Source organism: Penicillium atrosanguineum (genome assembly GCF_028827265.1).
Source record: "Penicillium atrosanguineum strain IBT 20685 chromosome Unknown utg000002l_segment0_segment0, whole genome shotgun sequence".
Taxonomy (NCBI): Eukaryota; Fungi; Ascomycota; class Eurotiomycetes; order Eurotiales; family Aspergillaceae; genus Penicillium; species Penicillium atrosanguineum.
This window is the reverse complement of record NW_026623134.1, coordinates 1,306,199-1,322,727: the sequence shown is the minus strand read 5'-3', so window position 1 is coordinate 1,322,727 and position 16,529 is coordinate 1,306,199. Positions and strand designations below refer to the sequence as shown.

Here is a 16,529-nt window from a genome sequence, read left to right as displayed (position 1 = left end):
GTCACTTTTACTTCAATTTGTAGATCCGCGATAAGAGTCACCTGACTTCGTGACGTCGCGTTCCTCTCCGCGTCGCATCGAATCCCTGCCACCTTTCACCTTGGGCAAGATGCCCGATGTCATTGACCTGATCTCGTCAGACCCGCCGCTACCAAATGAGTCGCGGTTGCAACCCCAGTTGCAGCCGGTGCGGCGGCCGTCGCGTCAGATCCCTGCGCGACCATCCAATTTGGGGCTGTTTTCGTCTGATTCATTAGACGTCTCGTTCTTCAATCACGATGATGTCTTCGACGAGCCTGCGAAAAAGCGGAGGCGCAGCAACGAGAACCCGTCGCCTCTCAGACAGACAACTACAGCACGCGAAACGGCACTGCCAGAGCGACGCCCGTCATGGCTGTTCTCCGACGATGACTTTGGCCTCCCACCTTCGAACCCCGCCGTGCTGAAACGACAAGGTGGACGCGATATAGAAGAATCAGATCCGATTGTTTTCACATCATCTGCTCCGCAGCCCGTATCCAAGCCCAAACCACCTACACCGCGGAAATCTAATCACCAGGACTACAATGTGATTGCGCTTGATGACGATGACGATGACGATGACGATAACGACCCTTTCTTAAACCCCACAGTGATGAGCAAAAGCTCGAGCAGGCCCCGGAATACACAGGACACGATAGAGGAGTTTAGTGATCCGTTTGCGCTCCCGGGATTTACAGACTTTCTTGATGTTGATGACGAGCCAGAGCCGCCAGTCTCCAATACCGTGTTTTCAAGCAAGACTGCTGAGCTGCTTTCCAATCTGAGAGCAAGCATCGCAAAACCTAAACCAAAGACCACATCTCGGTCCCAGAAGCCCAAAGCCAACACAGTGGGAGGTATGTTATTTTCTGATTTCTCGGACGGTGACGAAGTGGAGGAACCCGTAGAGCCACGACGGGCTCCAAAGAAGTCGACCAAACTTCCACCTGAAGAGAAAGAAGCCAGGGCAAGGGCACGAGCTGAAGCCAAAGTGCAAAGAGAGCTAGAACGGGAGCAGGAGAAGAAGCGAAAGCAGAAACTCAAAGAGGAGAAAGCTAAGGAGAAGCAACTGGCAGCTGATATCTCAGAGGTGAACAAGGCCAAAGTAGACAAGAAAGATTCTACTCCGGAGATGATCGTTGACATGGCTAGCTCCATGGAAGACACCAGCGTCGGCAATCAGACCATCGAGTTCATGAAACGGCTGGGAGTTGATCACAATTTCGTCTCGGGGTCGATCTCCAACGTGGTCAAATGGCGCCGGAAAAGAAACGCCAGATACAACGAGGCCGCAGGTCACTGGGAACCGTGCGCATTCTACATCCAAGAAGAAACCCATGTCTTGTGTTTGGTTACCGCACAAGACTTTGTTGATATGGTGATTCCGGCGCCGGGTGGCGAGGAACGAGAATCCTTAGAATTGCATGTCCTCCGACTCAAAAGCGCTTATCCAAATCATGCGGTTATCTACTTGATCGAAGGCCTGACTGTCTGGATGCGCAAAAACCAGAACTCTCGCAACCGGGCGTACCAGGCCGAGGTATTACGACAGTATGAACAACCTAGTACGGAGGGATCCACTACGTCTCGTGGTCGCAGCAAAAAGACAAAGAAAAAACCAGATACCACCCCACTTGTCGACGATGATACGATCGAGGACGCCCTTCTGGCCCTGCAGGTAACACACTCGTGTCTTATCCACCACAGCAGCGCGCCAGCCGAGTCGGCCGAGTGGATCAAGAACTTCACGGAGCACATTTCCACGATTCCGTACCGCCGCGAGCGTATGGAAGGCAACGACGCCGCATTTTGCATGGACGTTGGTCAAGTGAAATCTGGCGAGGACAAGCTCGATACATTCGTGAAGATGCTCCAGGAAGTGAACCGCGTCACGGCCTCAATGGCGTACGGAATCACGAACCAGTACCCCAATGTTGCCGATCTAGTCAGGGGCATGCGCATACATGGGCCCACGATGCTTGAGGATGTCAAGGTACGTGCCTTATTTGCTAACCCTGCCAATCCTCGCCCTCTTAAATTCCTTAACCGTCCCTCGATGCAGCTAACAGGGCTGGTCTAGAAATCGGCGAACAAAAATGGCGCACTTACCGACTCTCGTGTTGGCCCCGCCGCCAGTAAGCGCTTGTACAAAGTTTTTACAGGGCTGGATCCGACATCCACTGATGTTTAACGTTTGGGGTTGGGTTTGTTGGATTAACTTCATTCTTGCCATCCATGGATCTTTTTGTGCATAGCAATAGAAGCATAGCTTAAATCTGCAGTGCTCCCATGTTGACATAGAGCTCCTCCCTGTATGAGTGAGTGCCAGTCAGATTGGCACGTAATATTGTTGCCTGGTTCCTCGGTATTGAGTGTGGAGCCAAATGGCTGGGAAAACAAAATGATAGAGTGGGATTTGCCGAGAGGCCGGCAAAGCTTACCCGAAGCTTGTCTTTTCATAGGGCTGTAAGGCTGTAAAACTAGGACCTTTGTAACTTACAGTGGATCCGTGGGAAATAGTGCTGGGACTCGGCTGCAGCTTCCCATGTTCCCCGATCTGATTTTGATTTATCTCATCTTAATCATATCTGATTGCCATCAGATTTGATTGATAAAACCTTTGGAATCCGCCATTTAATTTTCAAGGATCTCTTCCTTGCAAAAATGGCATTCAAGGATTGGGGCATCAGCCCCATGCTGATGTTCTCTGTTGGCGTCTTGGTCTTGTCGGCTTTTAATTATGGCTTCAGTGACCAAGCTTTCTCCACAGGTCAGGCTATGGACTCTTTTGAGCACCAGTTTGGTTATTATGATGCGGCGAAGGACAAGTGGGCGTTGAAGCCACTTTTCAAGTCTCTCTATAATAGTTGCAAGGCTGGTGGACAGATTATTGGTTTGTACCCGTTCGTTTCATCGTTGTCTTACGCTGGTTGCTGACATTCTCTCGTGTTATGAGGTGTCTTTTTCGGTGGCTATGTGAGCAACACCTATGGACGTCGGATGTGTGTCTTTATTATGAGTATATATGCACTCGGTAGTACATCTGTCGTGGTTAGCTCTTCGACAGAAGCTCAGATTCAAATTGGCAGAGCCTTACATTGTGAGTAAACCTTGACCCATCGCTTAATTTACAATGGTCCATGATCACTAACTGGGTGGATCCTAGATATCTATCTCGGTATGCAGATGGCCGTCATTCCCACCGCTCTTAGTGAGCTCGCACCCGCCAAATTTCGTGGTGGAATGGGAGTCCTTTACTGGTTGAGCATCAAGTGCGGCGGCCTTCTCGTGACAGGCATTGCCCGCGGAACTGAAAATATCACATCCAACGCCGCATGGAGAATCCCCTTCGGTCTTATCCTCGTCATTCCCTCCATAATCTGCTGTGCAGTCTGGTTCACCGTTGAGCCGCCGAGATGGTTTCTCCTCCGCGATCGTCCGGAAGAAGCATTCCAAGCTCTCAGACGCCTCAAACCAAACATGCCCGATGAGGAGCTCCGTCAGGAGTTTGACATTCTTTCCTACAGGGTTTCTCAGCAGCTTCAGAAGCGCAGTTTCAAAGACCTGTTCACCAAGGAGAACCGCCAGCGCACTTTCGTCGTCGCTGCTTGTAACTTTTTCCAGCAAGCGACCGGTCAAGCGTTTGCGTCGCAGTACGGTACTCTCTTCGTGAAACAGCTGAACACCATCAACCCATTCAGCGTCACACTAGGTACCAATGCGGTTGATATTGGAGCAATCATCATTTCGGCCCTGCTCATTGATCAAGTCGGGCGCAGGTAAGTGCACAGATTTCCGTTTCATTTTCTGACAAATATTGATGCTAATCCAATACAGAATAATGTTTTCTGTCAGCTCGACCATGCAAACAGTCTTCCTAATGACAATGGGTGGCCTTGGAACCGCCGATTCAAGCAACATCGACGCCAAAAAGGGAATCGTGGCTATGTTGCTTCTATATAGCTTCAGTTGGTCCCTCGGATGGGCACCCCTCACCTACGTGATCGGTGCAGAGCTTCCTTCGGCGCCTTTGCGAGAGATGACGCTGCAAATCGCTTATACCCTCAAATTGGTTACTGAGTAGGTATTCACTTCCCTGATATATGAGCCAAAAACTTAACTCCATTGATAGATTTGCTGTGACTTTCTCCTACCCGTACATGGAAACTGCCGACACACCTGGCCATGTCTATTTGGGCGGTAAGCTCGGGTTTATCTACGGCTCTATCTCGTTTTTGGCTATCATCTTTGGGTTCTTGTTCATTCCTGAGACTAAGCGCATGGAATTGGAGGATATTGATAAGCAGTTTTCTGTTCCTTCGAAAGATGATCTCAAAATTGCTGAGAATCAGGCCTATGAGGAGGAGACTACCATCAGCGAGGTACCTAAATAGATAGAGGCCGAGGCCCAGAGTTGTAGTTATGCATATATGCGTTTAGACAAATTAGCCTTATTTGGATGTGCTGTAATTATTACAGCAGTATTATTATTATTACCATTGCCTGTATTAGCTGGTGGCAACATCCATCAGAGGGTGATAAATAGCCCCATTTTCATATATCGTGACTTATTCAATCCAGAAACCTGTCAAGACGCATCACAGCTTTGATTCTACGCATCTATGCAATTGAATCTAGCTTTTAGACCCGGACTCTATGCGGTTCTAAATCTAGCGGCCAAACGGCCTCAATTCGGCACCACGAGAATTGAAATTCCGGATTCTTGACTTTAGGAGGGGTGATTTACAATAAGTGCAAAAGCTATAGTTTTCCTAGCTGGCCTTCATTTGCACGTTATACGAGGGGACTCAAGCCTACTCCAGCCTATCTAAGCTTACCCTACTCGGGATTGCGGACCAAGGCTGATGAGTCTCGGCCAAAATGCAAAGCCGAACGAAGACACTTCTACGGATACCTTTATATTTGTCCTAGGTTTGAATGAAAATGAAGCTTTGAGATTACCCTCTCGATGATATTTGCCACAGGGTATATTGACCGCTTGTGAAGTAAATCGACAAACAAGTCTATAGCCACACTTACAATGAACCCCGCAAGACCGCAATGCAAGTCTTTCAAAAGATATGTACATCCCTCCAACTTGGGACCTTGGAGGTACCATTCACAAACGAAGTACGCTAAAAACAGCTTCACAGCACAACAAATCCTCTAAAATGCTCTACACTTCCCGAGTCCGCAACTTGGCGTACTTGGGAACCTCAATCTCCGTCTCCATCTCCAACCCTGAGAGACTCGGGAATCGACGGCTGAAGTTAGCCTCCCAGTCCTCCCCACTGGGCGTCGCTTGGGATGATGAGCTGGGTTCGTGGCCAGTGCCGGGTCGGGAGGTGTCTCCAGTGCCTACCCGCAGGTTCTTGGGCTTTGGAGGGGCTGCGGGGCGGCTAGCTGGGCGAGAGGTAATCGAATACCCCGTGGAGTTGGAGGCGGCGGATTGCGGGAGTGTCGCGGGAGCACTGGCTCCTTCGTGGCGGTCTGGTAGGATCGGATGCCCTTCGCGGGTGCCGTAGATGGGGCCTGGGGTGCGGGAGATGGGCACTTTCCCCGGCGTGGGAGATTCCACATCGTTTTGCTTTGCCGGCAAAGCAGATGTGTCAGTGTATTTTCCGTAGCCGGAGGCGGTCTTGGGAGGAGGCGGTGGCTTGTTTGACTCGCCGAGCAATGTTTGCATCCTGTTCTGGATGGCTCGGGACCGATCTGGGCCTGCTCTTCCACCTTCGTTGTCGGCGACCCTGCGCCGGTACTCGGCCGCGGCAGTGGCAACTCGCTTCTCCTCCTGGGAGAGTCGGCGGCGCTCTAGCTCACGGCGCATTTCGGGCGGGATATCATCGCGATCGACAACGTCCATGTCGGCATATTCGAATTGTGTAGGACTCTCGTTGGCTTCCTCATAGGCCTCGGAGTCACTGACGAGGGCCTTTTGTAGCTGTGGTTGGTCTTCAGCTGAGGGAGTCGAAGGCTTATCCGGGTTGCTGCTCTCGAAGCGGCGGAACGCCTCGCCAAATCGGCCCGCAAGGAGGTTTTTGCTTCCTGAAAATGAGAGCGAGGACAGACTGCCGCGCTTAGAGTGCTTAGCGCCACTGCTAGAGCGTTTCTCACGCTTGCGGTTGCTCTCCTCCTCTTCCTTGGCGCGAAGATAATCAAGTTCCGAGATCTTGCTCTGCTCATCTTCGCGCTCTACCTCCGTGCGCACTGTTCGCAGCGGTGCACCATCCTCATATTGGACAGACAAGTCCAGCGAAGATCGTGAGTGCTCGTTGTGCGACAAATTGTGCCGGGGTCCAGCCTGGACGGAGACAGGGCGGGCCTTTGCGATGGCGGACTTGGATCGTCCCATGGGCTCGCTCTCCAACCCAGACGGGCGTCGTAGTGTTTCCATGGAGGGGCGTGCAGAGTTTGACTGGGTTGAGAACCTATCGGATGACAAGCGCGGACTGGCCTCCGGTCTTAGTCTAGACGATGGAGGCGACGTGTCCTTGTTCCTCTCCTCCTCGGCCCATTGTTGGCTCGAAGGTCGCTGCTCATCTGATGGCGGGAATCGGTAGATCGGACGACTAGATACCTTCGGTTCTTGCAAGCGCGGAGTTTGACCAGGCGAGGTCATGGTCCCTGTGGAGATCATGGCAGGCCGCTTAGGGGTAGGTTGGTACAGCGGCACCGTTGGCTTGATGATGGTCTCTCGAGGAGTTTGTGGACGCACAGGTGAGGTTTGAGATTGCCGGGCACCCCGTCGCTCAGGCGAAGCCTGTCGGAAAGCATCATCTGCCAGGGCATTGGTAAGTCTTTGCGACAGATGCTCGTCGTCCGATTTGGGCTCCTGGGCTGGCTCGAACTCAAATTTGTCGCCTTTCTCATGCAAGATATCGAACTGGTCCAGCGACGGGAACCGCTGTGATAGCTCTTCCGCAGTCTTCTTGCGAGATTTTCCGTCCAGAGTTGCAAACGGATCACTGGCCGAGCTCTTCGTGTCGCCCCGGTACGGAGAAGGACTCGATTTAGCAGAGCTATGCGTGGATGGCTGGATTTTTCCAGGACGTCCTCGTCGCATTGGTGCAATCTCGGGGATGATTGCGGTCTCTTGCATGGGGGGCGAGAAAGTTGCTCCAGCCTTGGGAGCTTCCGTGGGCGTAGGCGGCAGCTCTTGGAATTTCCGCGCTTCAGAGACAGATCGGTTAGAGTAAATCTAGTTGAAGATCAGTAATTTGATACAGAGCATCAGAAGCATTTTAGGACGAACGTCTCGGATAGGGACTTCTTTGCCCTGCATTTTACACATTTCCTGGACCACCTCGTATATATTCGGGCGCTTCAGGGGGTTCTCTTTGAGCATTGATGCTGCGGAAACAGTCAGCCATGAACGTCTAATGGCATGCAGATTATCCACTGCACATACCAATCAGCTTCTTCAGCTGGTCCGAAAACTTGGGATATGATGGGAATTTGAAGCTAGCGTTGAGAATCGCCATCTGTCCAACTTCTTCAAATGGAGTCGTGTAGTAACATAATTTGTACAGTAGCACACCGAGTGCCCATATGTCACTCTTCTCGTCAATCGGCTGCTTGCGATACACGTCGATCATCTCCGGACTGCGGTACTGTAGAGTCGTGTGTCGCTGTACGTCATCTTCAATCAGTCGGCCTTCTGCAGCAGAAGTAGCAGCTGGACGAGGCGGAGCTGTAGAACCAAAATCACACAGCTTGTAAATAGATGTGCCTCCGGAACGCGAGATCAAGACATTCTCCACTTTCAGGTCACGATGCAGCAAGGGCGGCTTGAGATAATGCATGCAGGCCACACCCTCGGCGACATCCGAGAAGATTTTGATGATCTCAGGCTCCGTCAAACGGTTCTGAAGCCGGGTGTTCATGAAGTCAATCAGACCACCGCCCCCGCAGAACTCCATCAGCAAGAACACTTCGTATCCGCCCCCGTGCAGCTGCGACGCATGCGAATCGATGTATTTGACAATATGCCGGTGACCTTTGAGTTTCTTCATCGTTTCCACCTCGGTGCGCATGCTGGCGAGCGCCGACTTATCAGGTACGGCGACCCGCTTCAGGACCGCAGTCGGCGTGCCATTGATCGGCTGGGGCAGCCGTACGACATAGACATGGGCAAACCCACCTTCGGACAAGTATTTCTCAACCACAACACGGTGACTGCCCACCTGGACCTTGGTCCCGGGGAGGAAAGTCCCCGCGGGTGCAGTCACAGCGGCAACGGGGTTGTACGCGGGGAGGTGGCGCGGCGCGGAGGGGCCCTGGTATGCTTGAGGGGAGGATTGGAAGGAGGACATGTTGTGGGACATGCCTTGAAGGGGCAGGAGAGTTGGATCGAGGAGGTCCTGGGCTATCGACGCGGCATAGGAGTAGGGGAGGGGGGATGGATGCCTGGGAATGGGGCCGAGAGGACAGGTTGGCGGGGAGCGGAGTAGATGGGGGTAGTGCCTGACTACCGCGAAGGTAAAGCAGAAGAGAAATAAGGAAAAGCCTCCACGGAGGACAAAGGGCTCAAGGCTCAAGACAGATGGAAGAGAAGGATGGGAATCTCGAGGCGGAATACGATCCAATCACCGGGTGCGGGTCACGTTCCTGGGGATTTGTTCTTCTAAGAGCCGCTTTAGAAGTAGATGTGTGCTTTCCTCTCGCAAATCCGTCTCTACGCCGTCCTTCATCTAGTCTCTTTCAAGAACTCTCTCGAGTGGGTCGTGACTCAAGGCTTGCAAGTGCTAAGTGCCACCCTGATCATGGTCCCGCATCTCATGGCCGGATCATGGGGCATTCCGCTATACTGGCGAACATGAGGACCAACCCTCGATGCCCGTGGCTGCTTATTTATGACTAGGGACGGTTTTTATGTTATCTCTGACAACCTCACACATGACGGGCATTCTCTGGATGAAGGCATTCCCGAGTACGAACTCCGTTCGTGGCTCCTGAGTGCCCCGTTGACCTCGAAGATCACGACGGACCCACCACGCTCGAACTATCGTCCCCAACCTCTTGACCGCAATGTCAACACGGGCTCTCGTCTGCGCTACACTACACCTGGCTACTGCGGGCCGTATGCTGAATGAGCCACATTATCCCACTTTTTTGCCAATTGGCGGGGCTTCAGGTCTGAGTGACTGACTTATGGACAGCGGTCATGGGTAATGTGCAAATTCTCCGAGAGAGACCAGGGGCACCGACTATTACCAGCGCAGTCCGCAGCCTCCAGGGGAACCGACTTTGTGGTCCCCGTCCGTTCCCTGTGTCGTCATTTTCACTGCCTGAGGCCACCATCGGCTTCTTTCAGGCGAAGATACGATGACATAAGCCACTTTCCCCAAAGGGAAAAACGTAAACAAACATTTTTGCGTCGCACTTGCGAAGCATTCGGTGTAGCCAGTGTAGCCAGTGTATTCTAAAGTTGATTTTAATCAATACCCGACATCTATAGATCTCGATGATGGTTTAAACACAGACATCACCTTGGAAGGAGGGGTTGCGGGCGCAAGCAAGGTTCAGACCAGTCTGATATCCCTTGATGCTGTGCCACGGATGCCATCCTGCCCAGTAGCGATAGGGCCTACGATCGCGTGGCTGCCCAGGCATTCCAGCAATGAGCAAGCGTAAAGGAATCCAAGATCGATGAAAGGGCCCCAACGTAGCTGGGACCTATTGGACACGCTCAATGTTTGTGTGATGGCCACGTCTACTCTGCATGGAACCGCCGATCCTTAGCGGCTCCCACTTCTCCTAAACAAACTTCCCCCGAACTATCCGCCTCACTTCTTCCACATCCTCCGCGTTTCTCTGGGGTTCAGAGTCGAATTTGCTCGGTTTCTTGCATCCCCCTTATTTCGCATTTACCACTGGCCTCGTTGCTCAGCACTGATTGGCCTAGGGCCTCAGTGCATCGTCTTCTACTGAACATGATCTGGCTTTCGACTCACATTTGCGCAAACCTGTTCAACTAGGGTCTAGTCGTCTGTTCGCAGTTGGGAGGATTCGCTTGGTATAACGGGACAGGCACCTGAAGATCGATATTGGGAACTTGGGATTCCACCCACTTTCGATCCCATCGCATAAATTTATAATCATACGATCGCGCTTTAACGTCACCCTCACTTAACGATGGATGGGCCACCGCCGCCACCGCCGCCACATGGCGAGAACCCTCATACAACCGACGGCGAATACCGCAAATCCTCGGACCTACCACAGGGTAACTACGATATCTTCATCGTCCCTCCGCACTCCGCCGGCGGAGGCTTCCTCTACCTCCCCTCCCTGCAATGCAATCGAAACAGCTTTCTCGCGGGCGTCGCAAGCACACTCCTCGTCGGCCTGGTGTGGACTATAATTTCGCCGGTCGTCAGGACGTGGTATATTGCCGCCGTTTCCAATGGCAATAGCATGGGTATTGTGGTGGTAGCACTTGGAGTAGGTGTGGCCGGTTGGGCTTTTGGAATGTCGCAGTCGAATGGCTTCAAGGCTAACAATGATGGTAATGGCAATACTGGCGGGGGAAAAGGATTCGGCGGCGGACCCGGGCCTGGAGCTGGCGGTCCAAATGCCCATGGTCAGACTTCCGGTGCCAATTATGGAGGTGGGCCAGGACAACAACAATACGGGGGTGCTGGTGGTTCGGGACAGCAACAACAGCAAGGAGGAAACTTTGGCGGAGGGCAGCACCGTGGCAACCAGTATGCTGGCAACCAACACGGCTCTGATTCTCCTCGTTCCGAGCCTCCGCCAAAGCAGGATTCGAATAACCATGGACCGGATGGGGCTGAATGGGAGAAGGCGCGGGAAGAAACAAAGCGCAAGGAGGAGTTGCGTAGAAAGATGGAGGAATTCAAACGCAAGCGTGAGGCAGAAGCCAAAGAAAAGGAGAGGAAGCGCGAGCGGGAAGCAATGGAGAAAGAACTGAAGGAGCGCCGCGAGCAGCTCGAGAAAGAGATGGCTGCTGCAAGGGAGAAAGCAGAGAGAGAAGCCCGTGAAAAGGCCCAGAAGGAAGCGGCTGAAGCTCGCGCAAAGGCCGAGAAAGAGGCCGCAGAGGCTCGTGAGAAAGCCGACAAAGAAGCCGCTGAAAAGCTCGCCAAAGAGATCAAGGCTGCTACTGAAGCTAAGGCAGAGGCCGAGAGGCTTGCAGCTGAGGCAAAGGACAAAGCAGCCAAGGATGCTGCTGAGAAGGAGGCTGCAGCAAAGGCACAAGCTCAAAAGGATGCCATGGCCAAGTTCGCTGCCCTCAAAGAAGCCGCTGCGAAACGATATGCCGAGAAGAAGGCCGCAGACGCCAAGAAGGAGAAGGAGGCTGGCATCAAGCCGCCTGCCAGTGCAGCAAGCGCACCTCGGACACCCTCGCCCAAGAAACAACCGCCCTTTCCTACAGCCAGAACGGCTGTCGAGGAAGACGATGCATATTCCTTTCGGCCCTATGACCGCCCACGTCGGCCGTATGGCAATGCATCCGGGTCTGGGTCGGCATACTCTGAGTCTTCTTATGCTCCATCTCAATCCACCGCTCGCACCACGCCTCCCCCCTCACATCGGGGTGGTTATTCCACCAAGGATCCAGATAAGATTGTGATCCAGGGTGTGTACCAATTCACCAATGCTTTTAACAAGACCCCAGTCGCGCAGCTTGTCTCCGGCCAAGGAATGGTGACTGACGGGCTCGTTCTACGCATCACCACGGAAGGCCTGTTCATCGACGACGACCTCCGCGGCATCGGGCAGCGCGAATGGGACGTCAAAGCCTGGACCCTCAAGCTGGCTGAAGTTTGGTGTCCCCAGATGGGCAAAGTCCCATCCTCAAAGCAGGGCTCCGGCAATCCATTCTCCTTCCGCCGAGGCAACTCCGTGCCCACCACCGAGGAATCCGATGCCTTCCAGGCAACTTTCCTCAAGGTGTGCAAGAACACCTGTCGTCTGGCGTCTCCGGCTGCGTTTTTCCCCCGTAGCGCTGGGGCGAGTGGTGTCAGCGGCAATGGTCCTCCCCAGGCGGAGTTCCGTGGCCTCCACATCTTCCGCGCCAGTGTCCGCGACCAGGAGGGTAAGCGATACGTTTTCGTCGTGCAGGACACGGAAGCCTGGAAGGTTGCCCTTGGACTGCAACGTCTCCGAGCCGGTGCTTTGGTCCGTGCTCTCGGTGTATCGCCCTTGCCAGCCCCAGAATGCAAGACCATCCTGGGCGGGCTCGGCTATATTTGAGAAATGAGATATAAGATATATGGGAACGATCGTGCAGCGCAGAAGCAAGTATAGCTTTTTCGGACTGCACTATTCGACAATATCTTTCTTTCATGAGCGTTGTTTGCTTTTGCTGCGTTCTCGACCTCGCGATTTTATTTCTCATCAGCGGCGGAGTTTGCTGCATACTCTTCTCCTCTCGATACATTCATTCGCTTTTTTCCCCATGGCTCATAGCCCCTGAGATTCCCCCCCTTACCTACATTATGTTTATTGTTTTTTTTTATTTAAGTACAGTTGACGAGCATGTGGATGATGAGTTTGATTGGGGACGTACATAGCACACCATTACCGAAATTAGCGATGACGCTTTATACCTTGCATTCGGCTACAGGGAGGATCGAAATCAGTTTCACCACTTGTACACATAGACTCTTTCTCGAACCCCACTCTGAAACACGCTAATCTATATCTGGCTTAATCTGGTTTCAGGTGGTTGACTCGTATTGAAAGGCAGTGTCATAATGACTGAATCTGATCAATAACGTGAAATAGTATTACAATAATTACGATCATGACGTCGTCCCCCGGTAAAAATATCCGCCATTGCTCCAGTCAAGTCCTTTCCCTCGAACTGAAATTCAGTATAATAGCTTATACTGGCTAATGAAATTCAGAGAATTGGTGAATGGAATATTATTATATAAATTGTTAGATAAACATACTGTACCGAGGCATCTGCTTGATTCAGAGGTTGACATCTAGCGCCTTTGCTATTCCAGCAATGGACCAGAATGAGATAAAGTTTCTGGGTGGTTCAGGCCTAGTATCTGTTTATGCCTACCTGAACAGGTCTGTAGCAAATCTATGGCGTCGGCACTGCGACCTGAAATTTTCCAGGTAAATGCAAGATTAGCCATGCTTGTCAGCGTGTCAGGATGATCTGCGCCGAGTTTCGTCTTGCGGGTCTCCATCACCTGCACCTGAAGCTGCTCGACTTCCTCCCATCTTCCTAGGTTCATAAACGTCACTGCTAGGCTGGTCATGCTCGCTAGAGTGTCAGGGTGATCTGCGCCGAGCTTTCTCTTGCGAGTCTCCATCACCTTCACCCTAAGCTGCTCAGCCTCTTCCCACCGGCCCTGGTTGTGATATGTCGATGCCAGGTTAGCCATGCTCGTCAGCGTGTCGGGATGGTCTTCGCCGAGCTTTGTCTTGTGGGTCTGCATCACCTGCACCTGAAGCTGCTCGACTTCCTCCCATCGTCCTAGGCTCATAAAGATCACTGCTAGACTAGTCATGCTCGCTAGAGTGTCAGGGTGATCTGCGCCGAGCTTTGTCTTGCGAGTCTCCATCACTTGCACCTGAAGCTGCTCGGCCTCCTCCCGCCGGGCTTGGCTCCAGAACGTCCATGCTAGATTGGCCATAGACTTTAGCGTGTCGGGATGGTCATCACCAAGCTTCGTCTTGCGAGTCTCCATCACCTGAACCTGGAGCTTCTCAGCCTCCTCCCACCGGCGTTGGAACCAAAATGTCGATGCCAGATTGGCCATATTCTTCAGCATAGAGGGATGGTCGCCGCCGAGCCTCGTTTTACTCATCTCCATTACCTGCACCTGGAGCAGCTCAGCCTCCTGCCACCGGCCCTGGTTGCAGTATGTCAACGCCAGATTGGATATATAGGTCAGCGTGTCGGGATGGTCTTTGCCGAGCTTCATCTTGCTCGTCGTCATCAAAGGAACCTGGAGTTGTTCGGCGTCCTTCCACTGGCCTTGCTTCCAAAACGTAAACGCCAGGTTAGATATTGACTTGAGCGTGTCGGGATTGTCGTGGCCGAGTTTCGCTTTGCGAGTCTCCATCACCTGTACCTCAAGCTGCTCGGCTTCATCCCACCGGCCTTGATCACAGTACGTCAATGCCAGGTCGGCCATGCTCGTCAACGTAACGGGATGATTGTCGCCTAGCCTCGTTTTACTCATCTCCATCACCTGCACCTGGAGCAGCTCAGCCTCCTCCCACCGGCCCTGGTTGCAGTATGTCAACGCCAAATTGGATATAGAGGCCAGCGTGTCGGGATGAGCTTCGCCGAGCTTGATCTTACTCGTGTTCATTACTCGAACTTCAAGCTGCTCAGCCTCCTCCCACCGGCCTTGGTTCCTATATGTTGATGCTAGGTTGGCCATACTGGTCATCGTGAGAGGATGGTCATCGCCGACCTTAGTCTTTTGTATCTCCATCACCTGCACTTGCAGCTCTTCGGCCTCCTTCCACCGGCCCTGGCTATAGTATGTCAACGCCAAATTGGATATATTGGTCAGAGCCTCGGTATAGTCGTCACCAGGCTTCATCTTGATCGTCTTCATTACTTGTATCTGGAGTTCCTCGGCTTCCTCCCAACGACCTTGATTCCAAAATGTCAACGCCAGACTAGCCGTACTGGTCAGCGTGGAGGGATGATCTTCGCCGTACTTCATCTTCCAAATTTCCCTCGCCTGCATCTCGAGTCTCTCGGCATTTTCCCAGTGGCCTTCAAGCGACCATGCTCTCGCTAGTATCGCAGTGCTATTGAGTGTATCTTCATGCTCTTCGCCTAAGAGGCTTACTCTTTGCTTTCTTGACATTAACGCCATGTCTTTCGCGTCTGTGATGATACCGCTCTCCAACGCATACAATGCACCATTGAAAAGCAGCGCAGCCCAGTTCCGTAGAGATTCTTGTGATTTTGGTCGCTGTGACATCGCTGCTTTAACATGAGGAAAGAGTGGTCGGCATATTTCCCAGTTTTCATATTCACCGGTCGGAAACTTGTAGTAAAGGTTACCGATGAACCTCTCCTTCCATCGCTCCGTTTGACCATGACTCTTCAGCCATATATGCGTAGCCAGTTGCACTAGCCTATGCATTGTGAAGACTAAGCTGTTTTTGCTTACAGAAATGAATGAAAAATCCCTCAGCGTTGTTATATCATCTTCAAAATCGTCGAACGTATCGGGTTCAGATACCTGTTCGTCATCACTAGAGTTATTTAGAAGCTCCGACCTTGATGTATGACTGTTCCCGGACTGAGCCCGTATAAGTTCCTCTGGAATCCCTTGTCGGTCGTAAAAGCTCATGTGAGAAAGTAAATCCGCAGCCGACGGTGTTTTTTGGCAAATATGATCAAATGATATTTGCCACGTCACCAAAATAGAGTTATTTGCTTCCCAATCCCGGTAGAGGTGACCTGCCTCGGTTTTCAGAAGCTTTGTCGCTTCGCGGTCATTCTTTTGGAAGTCTCTCAGATACTGTGAGACTGAACAACGAGGTGCCCGGCTCCTAATATAGCTTGCTGCCTGTACGATCGCTAGTGGCATAAGCTCGAGCTCTTCCACTAAATGTTGACTGCTTTCAAATTCCCCTTGTTGCTCAAGCTTTCTTTCGAAAAGCTCCAGCGCCTCGGACCTTTCCATTGGTTTGACTTCGATAAGGTCCTTGGAATTGACCAGTTTCAATGCAACCTCTCGAGTCCGACTCGTGATAATCACAAAACCGTTCAACCTTCTAGGGAGGTATTCCCATAGTGGCTTTGTGGAGACGTTCATTGGGCTTTTTCTCGGGTCTCCCTGGCTAGTCGCCGGTGACTTACGAAGGAACTCATGATCATCGACATTATCAAGCATAAGAACCCATCTTCCTCTTCTCTCACCCTGGAGCCAGCTTTCGACTAGATTGAATATATTGGCTTGCGGATCCTTGCGCCCCGGTAATTTCACCTGGTCCGCTATGTCTCGGAAACTCTGCTCGAATCTGGTTGCGTTGCTCGCATGGACCCAGAGAACCCATGTTGCCGGGGATTCAGATCGGACCTGGTAGGAGTATTCGATAGCAAGTTGCGATTTCCTTCGAGTTATCAGCAATAATCAATAAACCACGTGCTTGTCTCCCTATACTCACCCAACACCGCCGAGGCCAACCAGCGCTATTCTCGACCCTGGCACTGAGCTTTTCTCATGAATCTGACTGAGCAGTGTGATGCGATTGACAAAGTCCGGATCGCGCGCGAAAGGGACGGTTGATAACGGCTTAGGTGGAGTTTCCGGTCGCTCTAGTTCGGGACACGGCGATTAGTCATAACTAGGAGCTTGTCCCGTTTCTCTAACTTACCTGGAGGCAGATGAAAGTCGATTGAACCATGATTATCTCCGACCTGGAGCCCATTATTTTTGCCACAGAACGATATCGATGTCATAGTCGAGTAAATGTGCCTCGGTTTTAGTCCATGAAAGGCTTATTGTCTGCTTCTCAGCTGGAGGCGGGGTACCTCCTCAGGTTCACCA

At 52.1% G+C, this 16,529-nt stretch overlaps 6 protein-coding genes across 6 annotated transcripts; 4 read left to right on the top strand and 2 right to left on the bottom strand.

Moving 5' to 3' along the window:
* Window positions 1-109: 109 nt before the first annotated feature.
* N7443_002242 (uncharacterized protein) lies at window positions 110-2,212 on the top strand (the record flags this gene model as incomplete). The annotated part of the gene is made up of 2 exons (XM_056882298.1): window positions 110-2,014; window positions 2,102-2,212. The coding sequence occupies 2 exons, from the start codon at window positions 110-112 to the stop codon at window positions 2,210-2,212; spliced, it is 2,016 nt and encodes a 671-aa protein (XP_056744139.1).
* Window positions 2,213-2,685: 473 nt separating this feature from the next.
* Window positions 2,686-4,415, top strand: N7443_002241 (uncharacterized protein; the record flags this gene model as incomplete). The annotated part of the gene is made up of 5 exons (XM_056882297.1): window positions 2,686-2,914; window positions 2,978-3,121; window positions 3,188-3,800; window positions 3,859-4,101; window positions 4,154-4,415. The coding sequence occupies 5 exons, from the start codon at window positions 2,686-2,688 to the stop codon at window positions 4,413-4,415; spliced, it is 1,491 nt and encodes a 496-aa protein (XP_056744138.1).
* Window positions 4,416-5,197: 782 nt separating this feature from the next.
* N7443_002240 (putative serine/threonine protein kinase) lies at window positions 5,198-8,333 on the bottom strand (the record flags this gene model as incomplete). Its single annotated transcript, XM_056882296.1, has 3 exons — window positions 5,198-7,219; window positions 7,274-7,371; window positions 7,430-8,333. The coding sequence occupies 3 exons, from the start codon at window positions 8,331-8,333 to the stop codon at window positions 5,198-5,200; spliced, it is 3,024 nt and encodes a 1,007-aa protein (XP_056744137.1).
* A 230-nt stretch (window positions 8,334-8,563) lies between these two features.
* On the top strand, window positions 8,564-9,192 carry N7443_002239 (Actin-regulating kinase PRK1; the record flags this gene model as incomplete). Its single annotated transcript, XM_056882295.1, has 3 exons — window positions 8,564-8,613; window positions 8,882-9,100; window positions 9,180-9,192. 3 exons carry the CDS (start codon window positions 8,564-8,566, stop codon window positions 9,190-9,192), a joined length of 282 nt encoding a protein of 93 aa, XP_056744136.1.
* Window positions 9,193-10,155: 963 nt separating this feature from the next.
* On the top strand, window positions 10,156-12,237 carry N7443_002238 (uncharacterized protein; the record flags this gene model as incomplete). Its single annotated transcript, XM_056882294.1, has 1 exon — window positions 10,156-12,237. One exon carries the CDS (start codon window positions 10,156-10,158, stop codon window positions 12,235-12,237), a length of 2,082 nt encoding a protein of 693 aa, XP_056744135.1.
* A 752-nt stretch (window positions 12,238-12,989) lies between these two features.
* N7443_002237 (uncharacterized protein) lies at window positions 12,990-16,441 on the bottom strand (the record flags this gene model as incomplete). The annotated part of the gene is made up of 3 exons (XM_056882293.1): window positions 12,990-16,092; window positions 16,147-16,297; window positions 16,357-16,441. The coding sequence occupies 3 exons, from the start codon at window positions 16,439-16,441 to the stop codon at window positions 12,990-12,992; spliced, it is 3,339 nt and encodes a 1,112-aa protein (XP_056744134.1).
* Window positions 16,442-16,529: the final 88 nt, after the last annotated feature.